General features: G+C 36.4%; 1 protein-coding gene across 6 annotated transcripts in view; it reads left to right on the forward strand.

The window, feature by feature from the left end:
• The window catches only part of SDCCAG8 (SHH signaling and ciliogenesis regulator SDCCAG8), a 268,459-nt gene that overhangs the window by 161,313 nt on the left and 81,871 nt on the right, over positions 1-25,275 (forward strand). For 4 of the 6 annotated variants that reach the window (XR_010840028.1, XM_059079192.2, XM_067030707.1 and 1 more), the window contains 3 exons: positions 9,856-9,983; positions 12,101-12,209; positions 21,115-21,246. Coding sequence is in view for 4 of the 6 variants with exons in the window: in XM_059079192.2 (XP_058935175.2) it covers positions 9,856-9,983; positions 12,101-12,209; positions 21,115-21,246 (369 nt within the window). In the remaining 2 variants the exon portion in view is untranslated. Of the gene's footprint in view, positions 1-9,855; positions 9,984-12,100; positions 12,210-21,114; positions 21,247-21,855; positions 21,911-25,275 lie in introns of all 6 variants that reach the window. The other 2 variants (XM_067030708.1, XR_010840016.1) reach the window with 2 other exon arrangements.

A 25,275-nucleotide genomic window follows, 5' to 3' on the forward strand; every position in this document is an offset into this window, starting at 1 on the left:
TAATCAAAAAAAAATTATAAGAAGCAGGTTAGTGCTTCTGTATGCTTTCTGTTTGGTTCAGATAGCACCTGAGACTTTCCATGCAACAGATCTTATCTATTGTCTGCTGTTTCCAGTCACTGTGGTAGATACCTGAAAATACAACAATGAGCAGTGATTCCTAGGAGCTTCCTAGCAAAGGGAATGCAGCTGCAAGCAGGCATTATGAACCTTGATTATGAAGAGTTTGTGATATTTGGTGTAGTTTGCTTAAGGAAGCAGAGATGTAATATATTTTATTTTATTTTATTTATTTATTTTTTTTTTGCGGTTCGCGGGTCTCTCACTGCTGTGGCCCCTCCCGTTGCGGCGCCCAGGCTCCGGACGCGCAGGCTCAGCGGCCACGGCTCACGGGCCCAGCCGCTCCGCAGCACGTGGGATCTTCCCGGACCGGGGCATGAACCCGTGTCCCCTGCATCGGCAGGCGGACTCTCAACCACTGCGCCACCAGGGAAGCCCTGTAATATATTTTAGATATTTCTACTGCAAATGGTCAGATTTGTATGGGTCTAATACCTGGAAAATTCTCTCTCGTGGAACGGCTCATCTCCCAACATTCCAGATAAATGAAGCATTACTCTGTTATGCTTGAGAAATGAGACATTATGACATGTATTTAATAATTGTAACTCTTGCTATTATAGCATATTTCTGAATAAATTTAATAGCCACAAAGTAATCAACATGTTCCCCATTTAAAAATGGATCCTAGAAATTAATTCCAAAACATTTAAATAATAGAATATAAACTCTTTCAGTCAATTGTATTTGACAGTGATGCAGATCCATTGAGAGGTTACAGAAATGCCATCATAATATATATTGATCGTACTGATGTCTAATTTGAAGTTACTCATCAGAAGGATTAATTAATTATTGGGAATATGTAGATAAACTGATATTTTTCAGAGATGAAAGGCAAGAGTGGACCAATGTTATTAGTTTACACAGAAAAGTCAGAGATGGAAATATGAATATTTTGACAATATGAAGTTGCAAAGGCAAAATCATGGTCTAATTTATTTCATGCAAAGCATGCTTGTTCTTATTCTTTAGTCTTTAGAATTGGGCCCATGGTATTGTAAAATAGAATATGGGAGGGCCTAATATTCTCCCAGGAACTTTGATCAAGACAAGCACTTAATGCCTCTGAGACCTCTGAGCTACTTAAGAAATTTCAAGGCTGAAAATCCTGAAATGTGCATTTGATGGCTATTCAGTCTCAGTATCTATCTATGATATCTACTATATCTAAGAAACAATTACCAAAATTGCTCTTGCTATTGCTGTAGTAATAAGTGCTCTGCCTGCTTCTAATGTTGTCCCTTCCCCATCTGTTCCCCACACTGCAGCCAGAGTGATCTTTCTAAAGCTCGAGTGTGATCACAACACTCCCCTGCTTAAAACCCTACATTGGCTCCCTATTTCCCTGAGGATGAAGTCCTTAAAAATAGCTTCATGTTCTGGCTCCTGCCTACATCTCCAGTCTCATCTTTCTTCAGTCTCCCCTCCACCAACTGCTCGCTTCTACCCCACAACACATATATTCTACCTTCCACTCGTGCCAAAACTGTTTGCAGTTTTGTTTCCAAAGGCACCTGATTCTCTCTCTTCCCTGGGCCTTTGTACCAGTTGTCCACTTCACTTGTAACAATATTCCTCTCTTTCTTTATATGGCTAATTACTACTCATTTTAAGCCTCTAATATTTTAAGCTTCCTGAAATCCTCCCTCACTGTGCCTAGCTACTCCCCAACTCCTGTCCTATCCACTGTATGATAGCAGGAATTTAGCTCCATTTTATTATTTACCTTACTATTTTAGTTGTTTTTTCTTGTCTATTTTCTTCACGAGACCATGAACTCTTCGAGGGGATGGTCATGGTCTGTATCTTGTATACTATTGCATCCCCACACATTTGTGCCTGGCACAAATTGGTGTTTAAGTATTTGTTGAATTGGATGAGCAATAGAATTTTACTAAACTTCTCATGTAAGGCAATGCCGTGGAATGGAAAGGACACCAAACTTACTAGTAGCTGTGTGGTGTTGAGCAAATCTCTTCATTCTCTGAGCTTGAGATACTTCATCTGTCAAACAAGGATATCTGCTCCATCTCCCTGCCTTACAGAATTATTATGAAGAATAAAGAGGTCAATGCATCTGACTGTGCTTTGTAAAATAGAAAGCACAGACACTAGAAGATGATGAGATGGTAAAAGTCTGTGGGTTTTGTCTTAAATAAGTGTGAGTTATTCAGGAGGTGTAATAGAAGCTGGCAATATAAAGTCGAGCACACCTCCTTGGCCTTGAAGGTTAGAGTTTTCAAATTATTTTGGAGATACTATAAGAGAACATTTTTGGAGGGAAAAATATTTTTAGGAAAGTTTCTGTGAATTATTTCCTTTCTTTTGTGTTTATTCCTTTGAAAGAAGTTGACCTCCTTTGTTTCTGCTTCCTATCCTAGAAATGACTCAGGCTCTGATCTGATAACTCAACTTTCAACATTGTACTTAAAATTCTGATATACTTTGCAGGGAAGAAAATAGAAATAACTTCCTCCTTCGGGGCTTCCCTGGTGGCGCAGTGGTTGAGAGTCCGCCTGCTGATGCAGGGGACACGGGTTCGTGCCCCGGTCCGGGAAGATCCCACATGCCGCGGAGTGGCTGGGCCCGTGAGCCATGGCCGCTGAGCCTGCGCGTCCGGAGCCTATGTTCCACAACAGGAGAGGCCACAACGGTGAGAGGCCTGCGTACCACAAAAAAAAAAAAAAAAGAAAAAAAAAAGAAATAATTTCCTCTAGGAAATATGTATAATGCTATGAAGTTTTTTGCATACTTGAGGAAGTAGGGATTACTGAATCCTAGCCCTCTTGTATTTTCCTTTCCCTATTTGTTCCATCCCTGTATTTATACATTTGCTCAAATATGAGAACATAGTCCTTGTTACTAGTAAACAGGATTTTGGTTCTTCATGGAAGATATCATTCTGTCTACTAATTTTACTTTGTTTTTATTTTGTTGTTATTATCAGTAACAGTAATAAAACTAAATTAAATTATTGGCCAAAATAGGGATTATTTTATCCCATTCTCTTCTTCTAATCAGTAGGTAGGAGGATCCTTAAACCTGTAAGGATACTTAGTATTTTCTGTTCCTTAACAGTTGTTCATTCATTCATTCACTCATTCATTCATTCATCAAATATTTGTTGACTGCACAACTGTATTCCACACACCATTCCAGGCTCTTGGAATAAATTAGTGAGCAAAACAAAGGTCTCTATTCTTCAGGCACTTACATTCCAATTAAGATGTGCACGTCTTATCTTTCCTGGGAGTCTGTGATAAGCTTGAGGCAGGAGATGTATTTATGTGCCTTTTAATGTTTTTGCAAAAGTCAATATATTTCTTTAAGGAGGATACAACTAATTGATGGTGTCATTGTAGGAGGAAGTGTTACAATAACATATGGGACAAAAGGGAAAGGAGAAGAAGGACTAGCTTGGGATTGGCTATCAAGATGGATAATATGGGTAGTAAATCACACACACACACACACACACACACACACGGATAATTGAAATAAGACTCTTGTCATCCTTAATCTCATTTCTCTGCATCCCTGACAGAGTAAGATGTTGAAGCATAGAGTTTCATACTATAGACTTTAGATTCATGTTTGCCTGAATTTCCTGGCTATGTCCCTTAATAACTGGGGGACTTTGAACAAATTGTACACCCTCTCTAGACTTCAGTTTCCTCATTTATAAAGTGAGGATAATAAGAGAACCTACTTCTTAGGGTTGTTTGAAATTAAATAAAAGAATACATGTAAAGAGCTTAGCTTATGCTAAACGTTAGTAAATAATAGGTTACTAAAATTATTAACCCTTAAAGCAGGCTTTTTTCCTGCCCTATTTTCAGGAAGAACCCCTGGATTAAAAGAATTAAGTTACTTGTTCATGATCACATAGGTAATCAGGAGGTAGATACTATACTTGGATCCTCTAGCTCTGTGAGTTTTCTACTGTACCCCATTGCCTCTTTTTTAATTTTTAAATTTATTATTATTATTATTTTGGCTGCATTGGGTCTTTGTTGCTGTGTGTGGGCTTTCTCTAGTTGCAGCAAGCAATGGCTACTCTTCGTTGCAGTGCACCGGTTTCTCATTGCAATGACTTCTCTTGTTGTGGAGCACAGGCTCTAGGCATGTGGGCTTCAGTAGCTGCAGCACGTGGGCTCAGTAGTTGTGGTGCACGGGCTTCAGTAGTTGTGGTGCATGGGCTCAGTAGTTGTGGCACACAGGCTTAGTTGCTCTGCGGCATGTGGGATCTTCCCGGTCCAGGGATCGAACCCATGTCCCCTGCATTGGCAGGCAGATTCTTAAGCACTGTGCCACTGGGAAAGTCCCTCCAATGCCTCTTAAGATGTGGTTTTCCCAGAACACAAAGAGAATCAAGTGAAAAATGGTGTGTATGCTTTTAAAGAAAAGCATTAATAGACACTGCTACATATAAAATATATAAAAACAAGGATTTACTGTATAGCACAAGGAACTATATTCAATATCTTGTAATAACCTATAATGGAAAAGAATCTGAATCACTTGGCTGTACACCTGAACTAGCACAATATTGTAAATCAACTATAGTTCAATTTTTAAAAAAGCAAAACTAAAAACTATAAGGAAATATTTAATTCTAGTTACTCATAGATTTGATTTCCATAGTAGATTAGCAACTTAGAAAGCACTTCTGTGTATACCAAGTTTGAGGAAATGAGTATGTTAAAGAATGGATTCCAAGTTTCTCACTGTTGAGGAATAATGTTACACTTAGGGAAAGAGGGAAGACTAGTTTCTATCTATGTTATTGGATTGGAATTAGAGATATCAATTTGAATGTGTATGTATATATTCACATAAAGACATATAGACAAATATTCATATTTATATTTATATATTCATATGTATATTCATATACTGGCTCTGTCTACTAAGGTGACCTAGAAGCCAAGACTTGTCAGTAGCAATGAGTACCACCTAGTGACAGATCTTGATTTCTAAATACCATTCTCCACCAAAAGGCACAAGAGCTCCTTGAGCAAATGCTGATTCCAAGACTGATAAAGGACAGTACAAGATGAAACTGGAACATCTTGTAGGACTAGAAAGCCAAGAAGTGCACAAGAATAATAGATAATATCATATTATTAAAATAGGACCTGGTAGAAGTATGTACAATGAAAATTGGTAAACACTGCAAATGAGGGATACCACCCCCAAATCAATTATTAAACATTTTCCAGCACACCAATAACATCAACCAAGTGATCAAAGATAATATCACCATTATTGGGACAAGTGGACATCATGTATCTTAACTCACAATAGCATCCCGCGCCTCCCTGCTGCTTCTCTCTGTAATTCCATCAAGAATGGCTCTCAGCTAGTAAGTATGTTATAAATGGTCTCATACATTTTGTTACACCAATATGCTACTGTCACAAAGCTCTCTATATTTTACTTTAAAAAAGGAAACACCTTTTAACCAAAAGGGTTGTATATCTAATACTAGAACTTCAGTCACTAGTAAAAAGGTGAATAGGAACATGGCAGACAGGATTGGTGCCTCAAATTACTGGTAACACCACGTCCTTGTCCTCAGGTTAGGCTTGAGGCTTTCATCATTTCTGTGCCATACTCACTGGTGAATTTTAGGATCATCAGAAACTTTTAGTCCTTTAATGTAGTAGTAAAATTTTAAATGTACTTAAAAAAATCTAATTAATCATCTTTGCTCTGTGACATGGATTCTTCTAAATAGCAAGATTTAAAATAATAAACAATATGGAAAAGTTGAGGATTAGAAATGTAAAGTTAATTCTTCAATCCCATTTTTTAAATGGGATGGTAAATGACATTTTAGAAAATATAATCAACCAGAATTATAATCGGAAAAAAGGAGAGACTAAACCTCAATGTATGCTTAGTCTGTGTTTGAGGCCTACCCAGTACTTTTTCCCTCCTTTTAACTCTCGATTGTTATCAGGTAAACATCAACATGGCCCACATGCCCATGTGTTGCCACAGGTGATGTGGATAACTTGGAGAAAAAGGTGGATGTTCCTATTCTAATACATTTGCTCCTTTTTAAAGTCAGCTCTACTGAGGTAAATTTAAATATAATAAAAATCACCAATTTTGAGTTTGAAATTAAATGTGTTTTGACAAATGTACATAGTTACAGAAGCATCATAACCATGATATAGAACATTTCTATCAACCCCAAAGTTCCCTCATGTGCATACTGTACCTCCAGGTCCTTGAAACACTGACAAGTCATTCTGTTGTTTACTTTTCTAGAATTTCATGAAATGAAATTCTAGAAATCATAAAATCATATTTATGAAATCATAAAATATGTCTTTGGTACCTGGCTTCTTTAAGCATACTGTCTTTGAGATTCACCTAGGTGTCATATGTAACAGTAGCTTTTTATTACTATTTTATTACTACTATTGCTAGTATTCCATTGTAAGGCTATACCACGATTTGTTTATCTATTTAGCAGTTAATGGACATTTAGGTTGTTTCCAGGTTTTAGCAATTATGAATACATCTTTCAGCCTTATTTTAATAACAACCAAGAAATTCTTCTTTACTGCCATTGCTTTTATTCCAATTTGTAAAATATGGTAACTATAAGTTTGGTTAAGTGAAATCATCAATATTTTGAGTAAGAACTGAATGAAAACCATTTGGGGAAGCCTGGCCCAGCTATATTTCACAAGGCTCTCACACCCAGCTAGAATTGACTTCTTATTTTTCTATGCTTTAGTAGTTTTATTCCCTAGTACCTTTCTTGTGGTATATTTCACCTTTTACCTTCTATATTGGTGATTTTGAATTCCCTATTGGGACAAAGACTATGCCATATTTATGTATCTTTGTTTGACCTGTGCCTAACAGAGTGTCTTTCAGAGTTATGTTAAATATTAAATGAATTGGTTTGGATTCTTCTCTGATCACTTCCTTGGATAACTAAGTGATTTTTATTAATTCTTTCAACCCATTATTGCATTACCTGTTGAGTGTTATAAGTTTCCTAAATCAAAATATTTTTTCAAATCCCACCTCTGCCTTTACAGCATTTACAGTAACTTTTGAGCAGATTTCTAATTCTTTATGACCCTCCTTTTTTTCCCCCAATTATAATGTGAGAGGATTTGATTAAACAAATTTGAGATTCCTTCTCAGTTCTAAAATGTTAAGGTTTTATAAAAATCCTGCTAAGTCAGAAAGAACCTGCAAGGTGAGAGGGCAACGTAGAAGGAAAGGGGTATATAAAGAAGGTAGGAAAGCAAAAATATGTCGTGTTTTTATGTAATTGAAAATAAAATGTGTAGTTTCTTAAACAGAGTAAAAGTTAGGCAAGTATTCAAGAAACAAAAGTTGATGTGTAACAACATTTGTTGGTAGAGCATTCTTTTAAATTGTTTTATAAGGAGAACTACAATAAGACAGTAGTTCTTTTCTCTAGTAAATTTAGGAGATCAGTAATTAGGTTCCTCATTCTGAAAATTACTGGTGAGACTGGCAGCCCCTTTGTGTAAGTGAACCATAAGCCCCAGTTTACAAAGGGTAGTCCCAGTTAGGACTGTTTGTCTTGGTATAATTACTTATTATTAATTATTAATAGTGCCCATTTTCACTCTCAAATGGGTATTGGTTTTGAACAATGCATTTTTTGGTCACCCGATTACTGGGGATCTCAGAGTCCTAGGTCTCCCGACCTATATCCCCTGCTCTAACTAGGGTTCTGTCTCGGGGATGGTTACTCAGTGAAAGAATCCACAGTGCTCTCTTCAAGCTGACCCCTTCAGCAGCAGCATCTCCATCTGGCAACACCATTAGAGCCGTTCTCTTCCATACACCCTTCTCTCTTTTTTTTCACGTCTGGAAAGTTTTTGCCACCTCATATAAGACTTGAGCAGATTCTGCAGCTTCACTTAAAGACTGCAGCCTTCTTTCCCCTATGGCAAGTATATAAGAACATCCGTTCATTAAACACTGCCCGCTTCCTGTGTGCCATGTACTGAGCTGGGCTCATGGTATAGAGACACAAAGATGGCAAAAAGAGACAGACAAGTAAACCAATAACCAAAGTGTGATAAATGCTATCTATGTAGGATGCATACATACACAACATATACTGATGTCATTGTAGAAAGAACAGTTAATTTAGGAGAGAGGGGAAAGAGAGGAGGGGAATTTTGAGCAGGTCCTAAAGGAGCAGTATACATTGAGCAGGGGTGACGGGTTGGTGGGAGGCAGAGAGGGGTGAGGTGGGTGGGGGAACAAAACATCCCAGCAAAATGCAGAGACATGGGAAGCTTTCCATGGCCAGAAAATATGTGGTATGACTGGGGAGGCAAAAAGTGGCCGCAACGGACCATCCATGTGTTGCAGTATACCAGTTTGGAACTGAGTGTGAGGCAAGACCTTGGAGCAAGTCAATGGGGTGTTGTTACTAGAAGTACTAGGAGGGACCTTATTTCACATTTAGTGTGGTCCCCTGATGATCCATTTGATTGAGGTGTGGGTGTATTTTCATTCTGGAATTTTGTACTACAACATTACCACATGCATTGACCGATTTCAATACAGACTTTCCTTATGTTACTTTATGATTAGAAGCCAGTGACTTGAAGTTCCACAGCAGTACATAGACTAGTAGTGATAGCTTTATGGAATTGTTTATTTTTAGTTTGGCAAGACAAGACAGTAAATATCTCAATTAGTAAACTAAAGCAGCATGGATGAGAAATGCCCATAAGAAGATTAGGAGTTAGAAATAACTAAGCCAGTTAATTGAAGGAAACTTTCATATCACTTACCCATATTTAGAGAATAAAGAACCAACCTAATGTGTATGTGTGTGTGTGTGTGTGTGTGTGTGTGTGTGTGTGTGTGTGCTCACACACAGTATCATTATCCATAGTGGTGCCAGTGATGAGGTCCTTTGCATTCCTCAGGTTCTAATTGTTTAGGAAGTTTCTCTCTTTAGGAGCCACTGTGATGGGATATTGACCCATCCACTGGTCAATATCCAGTCACAGTGGGGTGAGATACATCATCTTTGACTACAGTAGATTCTCATCCTGCAATTTCTTTCAGTGTGACCCAAAAGGGATCTTATTATGATGTGCTGGGAGAAGTTTTTTATTTTCATATTCATATTTATATTCACATTACATGGCCTAATGTGTGAAAATATTTAATGAAAACATGCATGTGGTACTGCAGAATCATTTATTTACCTCCAGATAGAATCTCCTACATTATATTTGAGATTCTGTTTCAAGTTTGGTAGGAAAAGCACAGGTGATCTACAAAACTTAGTTTCAAGAATTTAAGTTTTGGGTGTATTGAGTCATGCTGTTCCAGTAACTTCAGGATCTTTAGGAAATACTGACCATTCAAAAGAAAAAAGATTAATTGGCGGTACGTAACATTGAGAATGTTATAGAGAATGGTGTTTGTGTTTTAAAGTCACAAAATAGCATTATTCAGTTGTCATAATTTTTTGATTTTTAAATTTGCTTACTTTAGTCCATTTACATGGCAAGTATTTAACATTGTATGAAAGGTCCTTTGGATTTTCCACCTAAAGTAAGGGGGAGTCTGTAGAAAGATTGTTGTCTACTTATGCTTAACAATTTACTATGTATCAGCTCTCTGTGGTCTGTAGGGGAAATGATGGTGATTAGTGCATCTGTAGTTTAAATTTCTGTCTGTCTCCTCTCTGCCTTTTAGACTGGAAAAAGATAGCATTCAGCAGAGCTTTAGCAACGATGCAAAGGCCCAAGCCCTTCAGGCCCAGCAAAGAGAGCAGGAGCTGACACAGAAGATACAGCAAATGGAGGCCCAGCATGACAAAACTGGTAGGTGGTAGGGAAAGATTAGAGCCTGGGCACTTGCTCACAAGCCAGGCCCACGCCTTACTGTGAAATGACATCAGGAACACCTGTAACCTTTGGCTGGCCGAAGGGAGCAGATGCTAACTACACCGGAGATTCCGAATTACATATTAGTTAGCGTTTAAAAGAGAAAATGGAAAGTATTGCCCACTGTCTGTTGATTTCAGAGTGCTGCTCTCACATCTGTTGCACCATCTGGATTATGAGTTTATTTACCTGTGTTCAAGAAACGTAAAGCTGAGAGAGACCACAACAAAGTAGAAAAACAAAGGGCTTGTTTTTGGCTGGGTTTTCAGGCACACATGTTATATAAAGAAAATAGCATCAGAAGCTCTGCGGGAAATGCTCTGAGCTTACAGTTAGAGTCTCCTGAATAGCACTGAACAGTTCCCACAGTACACACATTATAGCTACTCTAAAAGCCTAATGAGTTTGCTTCAGCATCCAAACTGGAGAAAAGCTTTAGCCATTAATCGGTTCTTAATTCACTGTCGCAGCTGGATGTAATTCAGTGGCTCCAAATTGATATGTTCCTTTATTTAATCTTTGCAGCTTCGAATATTTTTAGCATTTGTATGATTTCCCCACCTCCCCCAACCCAGTCTAGAGTGATGTTTAATCCTTTGCATTCTTCAAGTTCTCACAACTGCTGTTAAAATTCACTAATACAAGGCATTGACCACAGCTGGCAGCTTGGCTAAAAATTGCCATCTTTCATCACATTGGCACTATTCTGCAGACTGAGTTGGCCAGTAACTCTTTACCTTTAATTTGAAAGTAAAATGCACTTTGAAAATAGGCAGTTTGATTTGTTCAGTCGGAGCATTATGTAGTTCCTTTCACTTTTGAGTTGTGTGTTCACAGACAGTGTTAGTCAAAACAAGACAGTGTCAGTCATTATAATTCCACACCACATACACCAAGCTGATTGTACTATTAAAACAAAAGTTTAATGGATCCTGTTTCTTCCAGAAAAATGTTGCTTAATTTTTAGTGCCTTGATTTATTTTGCTTTGTATGCTATATGCTTTTTTGTCAGTCATTGTCTAAAACTGAAAAGAAAGGACCTGTTAAACCTTTCACCTAAAGATAATTTTCATGTGATTTAATGTATACTATATTTGATGACATGGTAATAAATTGTTGCTTATCCTGTAAGTGAAAAATTGCTAATGTAAAATTCATTAAATAATCTGTTTGCTAATAAAGAGGCAAATGTCATATTGATCCACATAATTCACTCCATCACTTTCAGTAGAGATTTTCTTCTCACAATGTTTGGCCAGAAGAAACGAAAATTCACCAGGCTTGGTAGTTGTTTTTCCACTAAAAACAAAAGGAGAAGATTACAGGATGAATTATTGTTTGCCTCCACTACTATCAGGATCCCGGTGATCAAGGAGTCTTGGGCAGTATCTCTGAGTGCTAGATAAGAGTATTAACTGAGCCACCATGAGAATACTTCCTTTTGTTTTGCACAAAAATACATACTCTCTTCAGTTTCTTTGATCAGATCTTCACTGAAGCTCACACTAAATAGATAAGGAAAATTATTTATTTCCAATAAAATAAGGAAAGTTATATATTTTTCTTTTATGATTTGAGAAGTATATGCAAGATAGGAGTAGTGAAATATGTGAGCAGATATGAAACATAAAGCATGAATTACAGTGTAGAAAGAGTTACTCAATTTTTTTCATTTTTAATTATCTGGTTGTGATAAATTTGACACTGTTTATAGTAAAATTATCAAAATAAAAATATATTGCATATTAAAAAGATATAAGCATCTATGACTTCACTTGAGGTATTTGACAATTTATTAACATGTTAAAAATTACACAAAGCTGATATGATCAAAAATGTTTCTGGTGTGTAATTATTTGGGAAATAAATGTCTCACAAGATTTAGTGTCCTGCCAGATGAGCATGCCTTTGACCTAGGACCATAAAAGTGATCTAGCGTCTTATAGGAAAAGTGTGGTTGTCTTAGCACTTTTACCACTATACATGTGGAAGCACTGCAGAGCTACAACCATAAACATCTTGTGTTGCTGGGGGGGGGTTATTGTTATTTCTAGAAAATGAACAGTATTCATTGCTGACCTCCCAGAATTCATTTCTGACAAAGTTAAAGGAAGAGTGCTGCACATTAGCCAAGAAACTGGAACAAATCTCTCAGAAAAGCAGGTGGGTAATATTATACAATACTTTTAGAGCACTGTTTATATGAATACTGTAATTTTTTTCTTAAAAGACAGCATTTCCGCTATTTTATAGTCTAATGTCAAAATTAGATATGTATTGACATATTTCCTGTAAAAAACATTTTCTCTCTATGAAAATTTTCTTAATTGTCCATACAGACACCTTGATGTTTTTTCATAATTAGGTATACATACTATAATTTGACTTTTTTAATGTTCAGAATTGAAAACTATGAAATTTCAGAGCACAAAGGTCAAGATAGCATCCTTTTAATAAAGGATACAGATAAATCAAGCAGTTCTAAATTCTTATTTTAACACAACTAACATATTTTAGTCTATTATCATAGTTCTCCATGAACACATAAAAGCTGTCTTTAAGGCAAATGATAATGGTTAAAATATGAATGTATAAAAAATAAAAGTAGATGATACTTTGAAATAAGCCAAAACAATCTTTTCTTTCTCCTAAAATTGTTTTATTTTAATAAAATAGCCATCATTGATTTTGTAGGTACATGCTCTTTTATAAATCCACTGATTGGGTTCTTAATGAATTTTTTTCTGTATATTTTCTAATCATATGATCTCAATAAATGAATGATTTATATTCTAAATTTTAAGAAGCCTGAGTTCTCATCTTAGCTCTGACAGTAGCTGTGTAATCTTGGACAAATTTATTTGACCTGGTTGAACTGTGGTTTCTTTCCTCTTGTAAATGAATGATGTTGAACAGAATCACTTTGACTTGAACTCAAAAGAAATCATTCATTTAACTAGCTAGGTATAAAATGTTGCATTACAGTATAACCTAATGGGAAAATAATCTGTGTATCTTCTCTTGCATACTTTTCTGAAACTCAGATCATCAAAGAACAAGCAATAGGGCTCAGCAAGTTAAACCTACTGACTTAGGTTTACTATTCAGAAAGAATTTCTAGGAGGGTCAGAGCATGTCTGATAACTCTGAGCCCTATCTTGGGTTCCTGCATCAATAACCTGGCTTACCTTATGGAATCCCCATCCCTGAATTTTTTGGAAAATCAGGGGGCTTATTAATCCAATTCTCTCTGCTCACAGGAAGGCAGAAGCTCCTATAACCACCCAGAATGTGCTCTGAACATGCACCTTCTTAGCGAATACTAATTAAGTATCTTGTTTGGGATGGGAAAAGGCTTAAGGTACCAAAATACCCAGTATTTTCAGGAAATTTGACAAGGAAACCCAAATAATTTTGCTGTGGAAGAGACTCTCATAATATATCAACAGGAGGTATTCCTAACTAGAAATATTTGATTTACCTCACATAGATACAAACAAACTAGATTAATAATTTAAGAAAAAATTATTTTGAATTGGGTCTTAAAAGATTGTGTTATCTTAAGATTGCTTTGGGATTGATTATTAATTATCTTGCTGTCTAAGAAGACATAATTGAGGAAATTGAAGTGTATAAAAGAGAAAGAGAAGCTATATGCTTGCTATATATTATTTAATTCTCATAACAGCTTGAGACATGAATTATTATCCTCTTTTACAGAGGAGGAAACCAATACTCAGAGTGTTTAAATAGCTAGTAAGTAGGAGTACTAGAATTCTAACTTAGACATTTCTGGTTCCAAAGCCTATGATCTTTCTTACAATAAGTATAATTATTTTATATCTACTACTAAAGAAAATCCAGGCCAAAGTAGTTATGATGGGAAAGTTTAGGAAAGAAAAATTAATCTTTATATTTCCATGGAGAAGTAAGCATACTTGGCATGTGAGGGTTAACCTGTGAGCCTGGGTTAACCTGTGCCATGTGCCCTGAGGCCTTCTTTCTCCTGTTCTAGGTCTATCAGTTTACCCTGTACTAGTCTAGTGAATTTGAACCTCAGCCTCTCTTCTCTTCAACTCCTCTCACTTCTGATTCTAGCTCCTGACTGCTACTTTATAAATTGAATGTGTTCCTTTATGTCTGATACACAGCTGGCACCTGATACATATTTACTGAATGAATGAATGAAACTAACAAGCATGGTGCTACTATCCCCCCCCATCCTGATCTGACTCTGATTCCAGACTATTCCTTTGTTGATGACAGGCAGTGTGCAGTAAGAAAACACTTTGGAATTCAGAAGGAACAAGGTTTGAATCTTGCTCTGCCACTTAGCTTCATAACCTTGCGTACATCGCTTAATTTCTCCAAACCTCAGCCTCTCCATCTGTAAAAACCTTTTAAAAACTATGTTGCAGGATTATGGTGGGAATTAGAAATTTAGAGAGATGTATATAGGTACACACATATACATAGCACCTAACATCATGCTTGACCCATAGACGTAAACAATAGGTGCTATTGCTGTCATTGATGATATCATTTTAAGGGTCTTGACTGGCAATTAGGATATCACTTCACCTAGCTATTATTGTCTTTGCCAGAGTCTGAGTGCCATAATTCTCTGACAGACATAAAGTCTATACCACAATGGAAAACCTTTTTGAAGGCAATGCAGGATCAGGAAAATGTGGATTTGGTTGTGTCTTAGCTCCTGCTCTGGTACCTTGTCTTGTAAGTCTGAAGAGTTAAAATACACATCTACTGTAACTTTATAAGTTGATCTGAAACTAAAACCTAGCAAATAATAAAGACTAGATAAGTTGTAACTTATTACTGTTAAAACTTTTAAGTGCCCCTAAAATTTACAAAATGTACATTTTGTGTGTCTCACAAGAAATTAGCATTATAAATAGGATAAATTGTGATTTGGTGGGGGGGGCGGTTGTTTGTTTGTTTACTCTTAATTTCTCATTTCACTCTGGCTTCCGACATGAAAGACACTCCATTTTGATATTACCTTTGCTTTGAAAACACCTATAAAACTTGAAGGGCTCAGAGTGTTTCTTTTAAAGTACAGCTATACATTTATTAAGCCTTGTAGAAGCCCTCCAGGAGTGAGCCTCTACATACCCTCTACTAAACTTTTAGGATAAATAATTCCCCCTGTGCTTTGAAGTGAGGAAATCCTGAAGTTTTTTGAGCTTTCTAAATTGTTGTCATTGTGAAAGCACAGTCTCCAAAACAATTATATAGACCATATGGTAATTTTAATCCAGGTCTTCCTCAGAGTACTGCAGTAAAATTTTTCCTGAAAGTAAGTGTATTTATTTCATGTTGACTAACAATTTAAACGTTTCTTTTTTTGTCTAAGAGTTTCATGTTATTCAAAATCCCATACTAACTAAATGGATTCATACCATTTAAAATAAGCTTTTTTTTTTTTTTTTAACTCACAGATCTAGTCCTCTGACTAGAGCCCCTGAAGAATCACTGGGAAAGCTGACAATCCAGGAGCACCAATCCCAGACACTCTTACTCTCCATCCCATCCTCATGCTAGGCTGCTTTATGAAAGTGTTTAGAAATGGTTCCTCCGTGTGTGTGTCCTGTTATATGTGTTTCTCCCCAAGTAGATGTAAGTCGCATTATGGCTGTGCCTCTTGCTTCTGCTGTCTGCAAGCCCTCCACAGTGAAGAGCCGGTACTTCCTGCACAGTATGCCTTCCGCACTGCTCGGGTGGTGTCTGTAACCCCAGGGTTTATGAATGGCACATCCCATTTTAAAACTAAAAGTGAACTGCCAATTCCATGCATTTTATATAGCTTGTTTTTGAGCATCAGACAAGTAATTCCATTTTGCTTTTAATTGGCACTAGGCAGACATTCTGGCTGATTTTAGATGAAACACATAAACTTCAGCTCCCTTTTGTCTTTATTCCCCAGGACTCTGAGAGCTTATTGCAGTGGTAGGGTTGTTTCTGAAGTTGGTAAATGGAGATATTTAAATATCTTTGGTGCAACTGTGATTTTTATTTATCAAAGTGAAGGAGGTGTTCCCTCTCCCCAGGCACTTAGATGAATCAGCAGTAAAATGTTTGCAGTGCAGTTTGCAGTGCAATCTAAAACGTGGCCTGGGAAGAGCTCAGAGAGGTTGGGCACCGGCTAGGAAGGGAGCCTCTGCCAGCTGCAGAATGGAGATCCAGCATGTGCTAGGTTTTCACCTCTCAACACTTTTGCCCCAGTGAAAAGAAAAGGATATAGAGCATAGAACTGGGGTCTGCATGGTTTTGCTTCTCTTTCTTTTCTATCATTGTCACTTTCTGGGTTGCTAGGTTCGAGGATTGATGTCTAACACTACCCATTGTGTATTTGTGATTTGCGTTTTGTAATTAAGAGGAACAATGGAAGTCCATTGGGTCTCGTTATATATAATGGTTGGTTTAATTTGTTTCACTTCTATCTTGTTAATTGTAAATTGATCATTAAGATTTGAATTCTAATCTGTCATCAGGGTTGTGGGTATTGAGGCTAGAGCAATGATCCTGGTTTTAATCACTGATGATGAGAAACAAATTTTATAATTTTGGTACATATTGCAGTTCATATATTTTAACACTGTATTTTATGGTGTTATAAATATTGTTAAATGACTTTTAGTGTAGTTTTACTGTGTGGATTATAATGTATAAATTATATTACTGTTTTGGCAACAGTAGGTATCCAACTGTGTGAGTTTAATTGAAGTAAAGAACACATACCCGGTTCAACTATTTTTTTTTCCCTGGCATGTTTAGATGATGTTAGTTTGGGATGCTACAAAAATTATATTCTACAAGAAGAAACTGATATTGGCCCCTGCTAATTATTACCAAAAGTTGAATGAGACTCTAAAAGAGTAAAAAATTAAGGGGCCATGTTTTTCCTTAAAAAGCAATTATCACTGTAATCCTAATTATCGTAGTAAAATATTATACTTCATGAAAATGTAATTACACAGTATAACTGGTATATAAAAATGCAGTGAGAAGTTCATGCTTCTGTAAAGGCAGAAATTACCTAAATTTTCTATGAAAATGGATTAGAATCAATTTTCTTTTTATATGACACTAGGATAATCATGCCACAAATGTAATCTCAAGCTAACATAGAAACTCTTTGAACTTTGCAAACTGCTAGTTCTTTCAATATATCATGGACTCTAGACGGATAAAAGGTGATGTCCATGTACATATACCAAATTTTTATTGAACATTGGAAGTTGGTAGGCAAATTACTATCATAAACAAAGAAAAGCATACATATAAAATATGCAAAGCAGAAAAGTACTGTAGCAATAAAATACCTGATAGTAATATACACTTTAGAGTTAACATTTATATTTTTGAAATTCTGTATATAATATATCCTCAATATAGGGCATTTGGTTATAAATGAAAAGAAGAATTAAGGAAAAAAATTTCCTGTAACATTACCATCCAGCTAACTATCGTTAACTTTTGACATGTTTCCTTTCAGTCATTTTCCATGTGTAGGTAAATGTGTATGTTACCATGAATTTATATTGTGAGTGATATACATATGTGTATATATATATATATATAGTTTTACATCCTGCTTTTTTTACTTAATATTATCTGATGAACACTTTTCTATATCAGTAAATACTCAGGAAACATAATTTTAGTTGAATCATTTGTATGAATAATAATTCATCAGAATTTTAAACTCTTTTTAAATGTAATGAATAATATAATAATAATTTTATACATAAATCTGAATATTTTCATGATTTTCTTATTTGAGATGTCTAAAAGGGGATTGCTGGTCCAAAGACTGTGAACCCTGTTAAGGCTGTTAATGTGTATGACTTTGGTCAAGTACTGCACTAAATTCTGCTCAGTATATATGTGTACATAGCAGTTTGTGACAAAAAGAAGTGAGAGGTTTTTCAAAAAAGGAGTGAGGGGCCATGTTGCACAGTGGGTGGGACAACCCCTTTAGAGTTGGACAGACCAGTGTTTGTATCTGGGCTTGGCTAATCACCATTTAGGTGACCTTAGGCGAATTATTAAACCTCATGTTTACCTCCCAGAGAAAAGGGAATAAACACTTACCTTAGGGTAAGGATTAATTAAGATCATAATGTAAAGGATGAATTCCACTACCTGGTGTAGTGTAGGCATACAATAAATGTTTTATTAGGCATTTCTTTGAATAATAGGGAAATTGAATGTTTTATAAATGTTTATTAATCATTTATGTTTCTTCCTCTGTATTTTTCATATCCCTTGTACTTTTTTAATTGGAATTTTGATGAAGAGTGGGGATAGCAGTTTATTATATAATGCTTCTAATATTCATTTGTCTCATTTTCTACATTCGCCTTTTTCTAATTTTGAAAAATTTGTTCCCAGTTCTTTTTGTTTCTTAAGAATTTTTTCAAAATCAAGGTGACTTTATTTTTTGTTTTAAATATTACAATACATGTCCATTGTAAAAATTCAGAAAATACAGAAAAGGAAAAAAAAAATTTTATATTTCTAATCTGGACACCAAGAGATAATCAATATTAATATGTGGTACACATGTCAAAATATTTTTTATTTTATAAAAGAGAATTACCTTATGCTGATTTTTAGTATTTTCCTTTTTTACTAATATGTCATATTTTTAGGTCAATATATAATACCAATAAATAGCCATATTATCAGAAGAGCATCTTGATATTTCTTTTTTTTTTTAAGTAATATAACTAATCATCTGTTGATACATTTCTTGGTTAAGGTTTCATATATTGGGTTGCAGAGCAAGGTTGTTTCTAGAAACAGCACTACAAGGAACATGCTCATGAAAACCTGATTTTGTTGTGTGTAAAAGCTTTATATTCTTATATTGTAAAATCTATGTTTCCTTCGTGACTTTTAAAAAGTGACTTGTTTTTCTGGGAAAGTACCTGAGAACAGATAAATATTCTTATGCATTTTTTTCTAATCTGGTTTAAGGATATTTTTGGTCCTTTTGGAATTTTAGTGCATAGTGCATATTGTGAAAGGAAATACTAATCGTGGAAGAATACTAAATTAAAAATTTCATATAACTGCTCCTAAATTATTTTATATTGTATGTGATTTTGAAAGGATAGACATGGTCATTATTTACTTATTTAGACTATTTCAAATGTAAGTAAATGTAGATTGAGTGCTTAATCTGAGCTTGAAAATGAGATAATCCATGCCCTTATGTATAATCTGTAATCTAGCAAGAAGGATGAGGCACAGAGCACAATTCACAGGAATAAATTATAAGCCAATGTATGCATAAATCTAGAGGTAGTTTCAAAAAATGTGCTGACATACTGAGAACTGCAAGTATTAATCAGAGCAAGCTTTCTTCGAGGTGAAACTTGAACCAAGGTGAAAACAAAATGAGGAATGAGGTGAACTAAAAGCGAGCGATTGCGTCATGCCATGTGAAGCAGCTTGGTCCTTGGGATAAATTCCCTTAGCAATTCCAAATCTTTTCCAGGAAAAAAAAATGGCTATGTCACCTAATGGAGGAATCCTTTCTTTGGAGGGAAATAATTTCACATCAAGCATCTCACATAAACTTCAAGAAACAAACCAATTGCTAACTACTCGTATTTTAATGTGCAAGACTTTTAAACTTTCAGTTCTAACCTATGAGGTAGTGGAATATAAGGAGATGGTGGAGTAAGGAGTAATGTTTAATTAAATCAAGGACAAAGTACAATTTTTCTTGGACAGATGTCTTTCTTAGCTTCAAATTTTGAGGCTTGAAAGGGCCATCCAAGACACTGAAGAAGTAACATTATTTCCTGACAAACACCAGTCATCACCAAAGTAGATAGATATTTGTAATCCCAAATGAAATAATGTGAAAACAGAAAGAAAATTGGGGGAATGGTACCTCACTTAGCAAATGGAGGAAGGTGAGTCTTAAATGTCTGCAGACAGAGATACTTGTATGTGAAGCAAGCTGATCTGCTCTCAGGATCCCAGAAAGACTTAGAAGGCAGGAGTGGAATATAGGACTGAAACCAAAGTTGACAGTTCTACCCCCACCCCATGCAGCCAGGTGACTATCCCTCCTCCACCCAGAAAACTAGGAGCTTCCTCTCTGAAGAGATTAAACCAGCAGGCACTGGTGAAAATAGCTGCACTGAAATTAGAATAGAGGAATTAATTAAAAGTCTACGTTCTGAAAGGTGAGTACACCACCCCTCTATTTCCAACCAGTGGTCTAGGAAGACCACTGATGGTTAGGGTTGTACACAACAAGCAGGAAAATGGAGAATCCTTCTTTTGAGAAACAGAATGGCCACAGGGGAAAGAATTACAGATACTGACAATATTGGGAATCTCCCATCAGAAAAGATGGCTTGCCACTCAGTCATTCTACACTAAAGCCCACTTGTTTAGGGAAAATAAATGTACACAAATGCATGTGTAATCATAATATACTCCTTAGACAACAAGGACCAATATTTATGTAGTTGTTATGACATTAAACTGATACTGATTTAACTACAAACTGAAATATTAGTAACTACATTGACAAGCTGGAGGTGGAGTCAGAGGGCAGAGAACCACCATTTTTTAAAACTATATGATTTTAATCATGTACCATTAAATTAGCTGTGTTAATTAAAAGAAACAACTCTCTGTCAGAAATTAGGCCTGGGGTTGTTCCTGTAACAGCATGGTAGCTGGCCTGTAATAGATACTCACTAAATATTTGGTAAATTCATAGCTGTCTTTTTAAAAACAGGATTTGATTATTATTATTTTGTCTTGTTCCTTGAAAAAACTATCTCTGTTGAAGTTGTCATTCCTTTATCTGTCTACCAGTTGAGTTCCTGCAGTGTGTATATCCTTCTACTAGACATTATGTAATTTCTGAAATATTTTATTTTACATAAAATAATTTTTATTGACACTGTTATGTTTAAGTACAGAGTTCAAGAAAATGATAAGGTTATACAATAAAAACATGCTCTGGTAATAAGAACCTTTAACATCTGTCACTTCTGTGTTTATACCTCTCTAGATCTGAAATAGCTCAGCTCAGTCAAGAAAAAAGGTATACATATGACAAACTGGAAAAGTTACAGAGAAGAAATGATGAATTGGAGGAACAGTGTGTCCAGCATGGGAGACTACATGAGATAATGAAGCAAAGGTAATAAAGACTTAATAATCAACTGATGTGCCACATATTGAATGTGTTTGGTTCAAAAACAGAATGAGAATTGCTGTGGAATAAATAGAATTCATGGTTACTATGGTACTCAAGGAACATGCTTAAAATCTAATATTTCTATATATTTATGCTTTCTCAATTTAGGTTGTTCTTATAATACACAGAGAGGAGAGCACGTTCCCTCTTTACTATTCTCTAAAGACACAGAAGTAGATTTAATATAGAACATTGTAGGAAAACCATCTACCTTTAAGGTGCAAGCTGGTAATGTAATATGCAGGAATTTCAAAACTTCTCTTCTAGAAATTAGATTTTCTATGTATTTTTGTAAGATAAGACGTGTATGGCCTAAGAAGGTTAAATGTATTGCTAGAGTCAGAATTCGACTCCAGACCCTTTGGTTCTTCCTAGTGGTATACTTTGAGCAAGTTACTTAACCTCTCTGAGCATCAGTTTCTTCATCTATATATTGGAGCTAACAATAGCCACTTTGCAGTTTGATATAAAGATCAAATATAATATATGTAAAGCACCTGGCTCATAATAGCCACCTACTAAATGGAATCAATATTTACTCTCTTTTTCTAGATGGAGAAGCTCAAGCTGAGAGATACTAATGTATTTGCTCAAAGTGCCATATTGAGTAAGTTGGTAGAGTTCAAACTTGAATCATGATCTTTTGATTCCAAATTTCTTTCCTTTTATGTGCAGTATTTTTTTGTATGTGAAAAACATAGTCCCTTATTATTTACTATAAATGTGTCATTCCTAATTTCTATACAGTGATGAATTACCCAGGAAAAAATATCTCGGCAATCACATACATAACAGCAGTTAACCTTCCAGTGGAGATAGTTTTCTTGGCATCCATCTCCCCATTTCTATCCCATCCCCAGACACCCCAGGCCTACTCTGTTTCAAAATCAATTGTTCAGGGCTTCCCTGGTGGCGCAGTGGTTGAGAGTCCGCCTGCCGATGCAGGGGATACGGGTTCGTGCCCGGGTCCGGGAAGATCCCACATGCCGCGGAGCAGCTGGGCCCGTTTTTTTTTTGTGGTACGCGGGCCTCTCACTGCTGTGGCCTTTCCCGTTGCGGAGCACAGGCTCCGGACGCGCAGGCTCAGCGGCCATGGCTCACGGGCCCAGCCGCTCCGCGGCATGTGGGATCTTCCCAGACCCGGGCACGAACCCGTATCCCCTGCATCGGCAGGCGGACTCTCAACCACTGCGCCACCAGGGAAGCCCTATCATTATTTTTTACTTTAAAGTAAACATAGAGTCCCTCGGCAGGGGGAGGAGGAATGTTTATAAATTTGGTCACTTTCTCTATTGAAGAGAGGAAAGGTAGTCAGAAAATGACACCAAAATATTAAAATATGAGTATATTTATAAAGTATTAATCATTCATTTATTTTCTAAGCCAGAGATCTGCAAACTATTTCTGAAAAGGACCAGAGAGTAAAATATTTTAAGCCACGAGTAGTCTCTGTCACGTAGTCTTTGTTTTGTTTTTGCTTTGTTTTACAACCCTTTAAAAAGACAAAAACCATTCTTAGCTAGAAGGCCAACAGAATGAGTGAAAAGATTTGGACCTTGGGCTATAATTTTGATTGCTACCATGTGTCATGTTCTCCACCACATGCTGGGAATAAAATAGCAAAGTAAATATAATTCCTAGTCTAATGGAGTTTACAGCCTTATAGGGAAGGTAGATATTGACAAGAGAATTTCACAAATATCTAATTAATTGCAGTAATGATTAGTTATATGAAAGCGAAATATACTTTGTGGTATAAGCACATTTAATAAGGTGACCTACCCTGATCAGAAAAAGTTTCAATGAAAAAAATGACACTTGAAATGAATCTGTGAGTGGCAATATAGGGATTATTAGTCCTAGGGCAGGAGCTGGCAAATTGTACCCCAGCCTAAGCCCATTTTGTATGGCTCAGGAACATAGTCATGCTCATTTGTTTACATGTTATCTGTGGCTCCTTTCACCCTACAATGTCAGAGTTGAGTAGGTGAGTCAGAGACTGACCTATTGGCTCACAAAGCCTAAAATATTTACTCTCTCGCCCTCTCCTAAAAAAATTTGCCAGCTCCTCTTCTAGAGAAAAGAAAACTGTAAATTGAAGGTCCTGAGGTAGGACTTTTAAAGAAGGAAATCAACTGTGTTTAACATGAAGAGTAATGGAAAGAATAGCATGTGATGAAGTTGGAGAGGCAGGTGAGGGCCGGATAAAGACAAGGCCTTTAAGTTTTTATTGTAGACCTTTCACTTTATCCTTTTACTAAAAGGAAGATATTAAAAGATTTTTTAAAAAAACAAAGGAGAATTATGTGATCAAATTTGCATTTGAAAAATAGCATTCCAGCTCCAGAGTAGATAATGGATTGGAGCAGAGCCATGGTGTTTACACAAGACCAGTTAGGGAGCTACTAGAGCAGTTAGTCAAGTGATGATGATGGCTTAGATTGAACTGATAATAATGATGCTAGAAGTAAACAGATTGGTGAAATATATAGGAGGTGAAATAAACAAGACTTAATGACTGATTGGCTATGTTGGGTAAAGAAGAGTGCACATCCATATTTCTGACATGAGCAATACGTACATAGTGGTAGTACTTAGTGAGAATAGAAAATACACAAAATAAGCAGGTTGTGGTCAAGATGGCCTGGGTTTGGGATAAGACCAAGTGTTAGGTTTCGACCCTGTTGAATTTAATGTTGAAGAGCATTGTACAAATGGGTATGTTGAATAAGCATGGGGACACAAGGGACTAAGCTCAGGAGTGAGGACTGGGCTGGAGATAGAAATCCCCACTGGCTTACAGAGGATATTTGAAACCTTGGGAGTAAATGAGGTCACCTAGAGAAATAAAGTGAGAAGGAAGATGGGCTTACTGAATCCTAAAGAACATCAAAAGTTTTAAAGGTAAGGTAACCTGAGAAATAAGTAGAAACTGAAAAGGCTTGTTATCATGCATGCTGACAGATGGAAATACTTCAGGAAAGAGGAGGTGATCTACCAGATGCTGCTGAGTGATTAAATAAGACTGAAAAGTATCCATTGGACTTAGTGACATGGACAGCACTGGTTACGTTAACAAAAATATTTATATTGGAAGAATGGGTACAGAAATCATATAATATGGGTTGAAATCTTAGTGTGAGTTGAAAAATAGAAATAGCAAATTCAAACCACTTTTTCATAAGATTTGGGTGCACAGAAAAGAGGGAAGCAAGAGAAAGCAAGAGACAGACCAACCAACTGGTGGTGGGTAGATGTACTGGGAGGGGCATTTTGGAAAAGAGAATTTTTTGAGTTGCAGTAGATGTGAATTTATTAAATTCTGATTGTCAAGATTATTAAAGTTATAAAGTCAGGAAGTTACATTTTCCAGCTGGTAGTTTGGAACCCCTGGTGTCCACAAAGGCAGACCAGGGAATTCAGGCTAAAGATAGTAGTGGTATTTCTTTTTAGTTATATTTTAAAATAAGTATTGATTCATATATTTCTCCCTAGAAAGTAGAACCACGTGAGAACTCCACAGTCTATACAGAGGGAGCAAGCCCTAGAGCTAGTGGAAATGGGCTGAATGCACTCATGTGTTCTCATGTGATTGAGTATTATGTCACCAACCCCCAGAAATCCTGGTGGTTTTTTTTGGTTATACACTTCCACATTTTAAAAAATTACTTATGGTAGTATATTGTTTAAATTATATACATAAAAACCATTGAATGGGGACTTCCCTGGTGGCGCAGTGGTTAAGAATCCGCCTGCCAATGCAGGAGACATGGGTTCAATCCCTGGTCTGGGAAGATCCCACATGCTGTGGAGCAACTAAGCCCGTGTACCACAACTACTGAAGCCCGTATGCCTAAAGCCCATGCTGCACAACAAGAGAAGCCCGTGCACCGCAATGAAGAATAGACCTGGCTCGCCGCAACTAGAGGAAAGCCCACGTACAGCAACAAAGACCCAACACAGCCAAAATAA

This window comes from Kogia breviceps, chromosome 1 (genome assembly GCF_026419965.1).
Source record: "Kogia breviceps isolate mKogBre1 chromosome 1, mKogBre1 haplotype 1, whole genome shotgun sequence".
Taxonomy (NCBI): Eukaryota; Metazoa; Chordata; class Mammalia; order Artiodactyla; family Physeteridae; genus Kogia; species Kogia breviceps.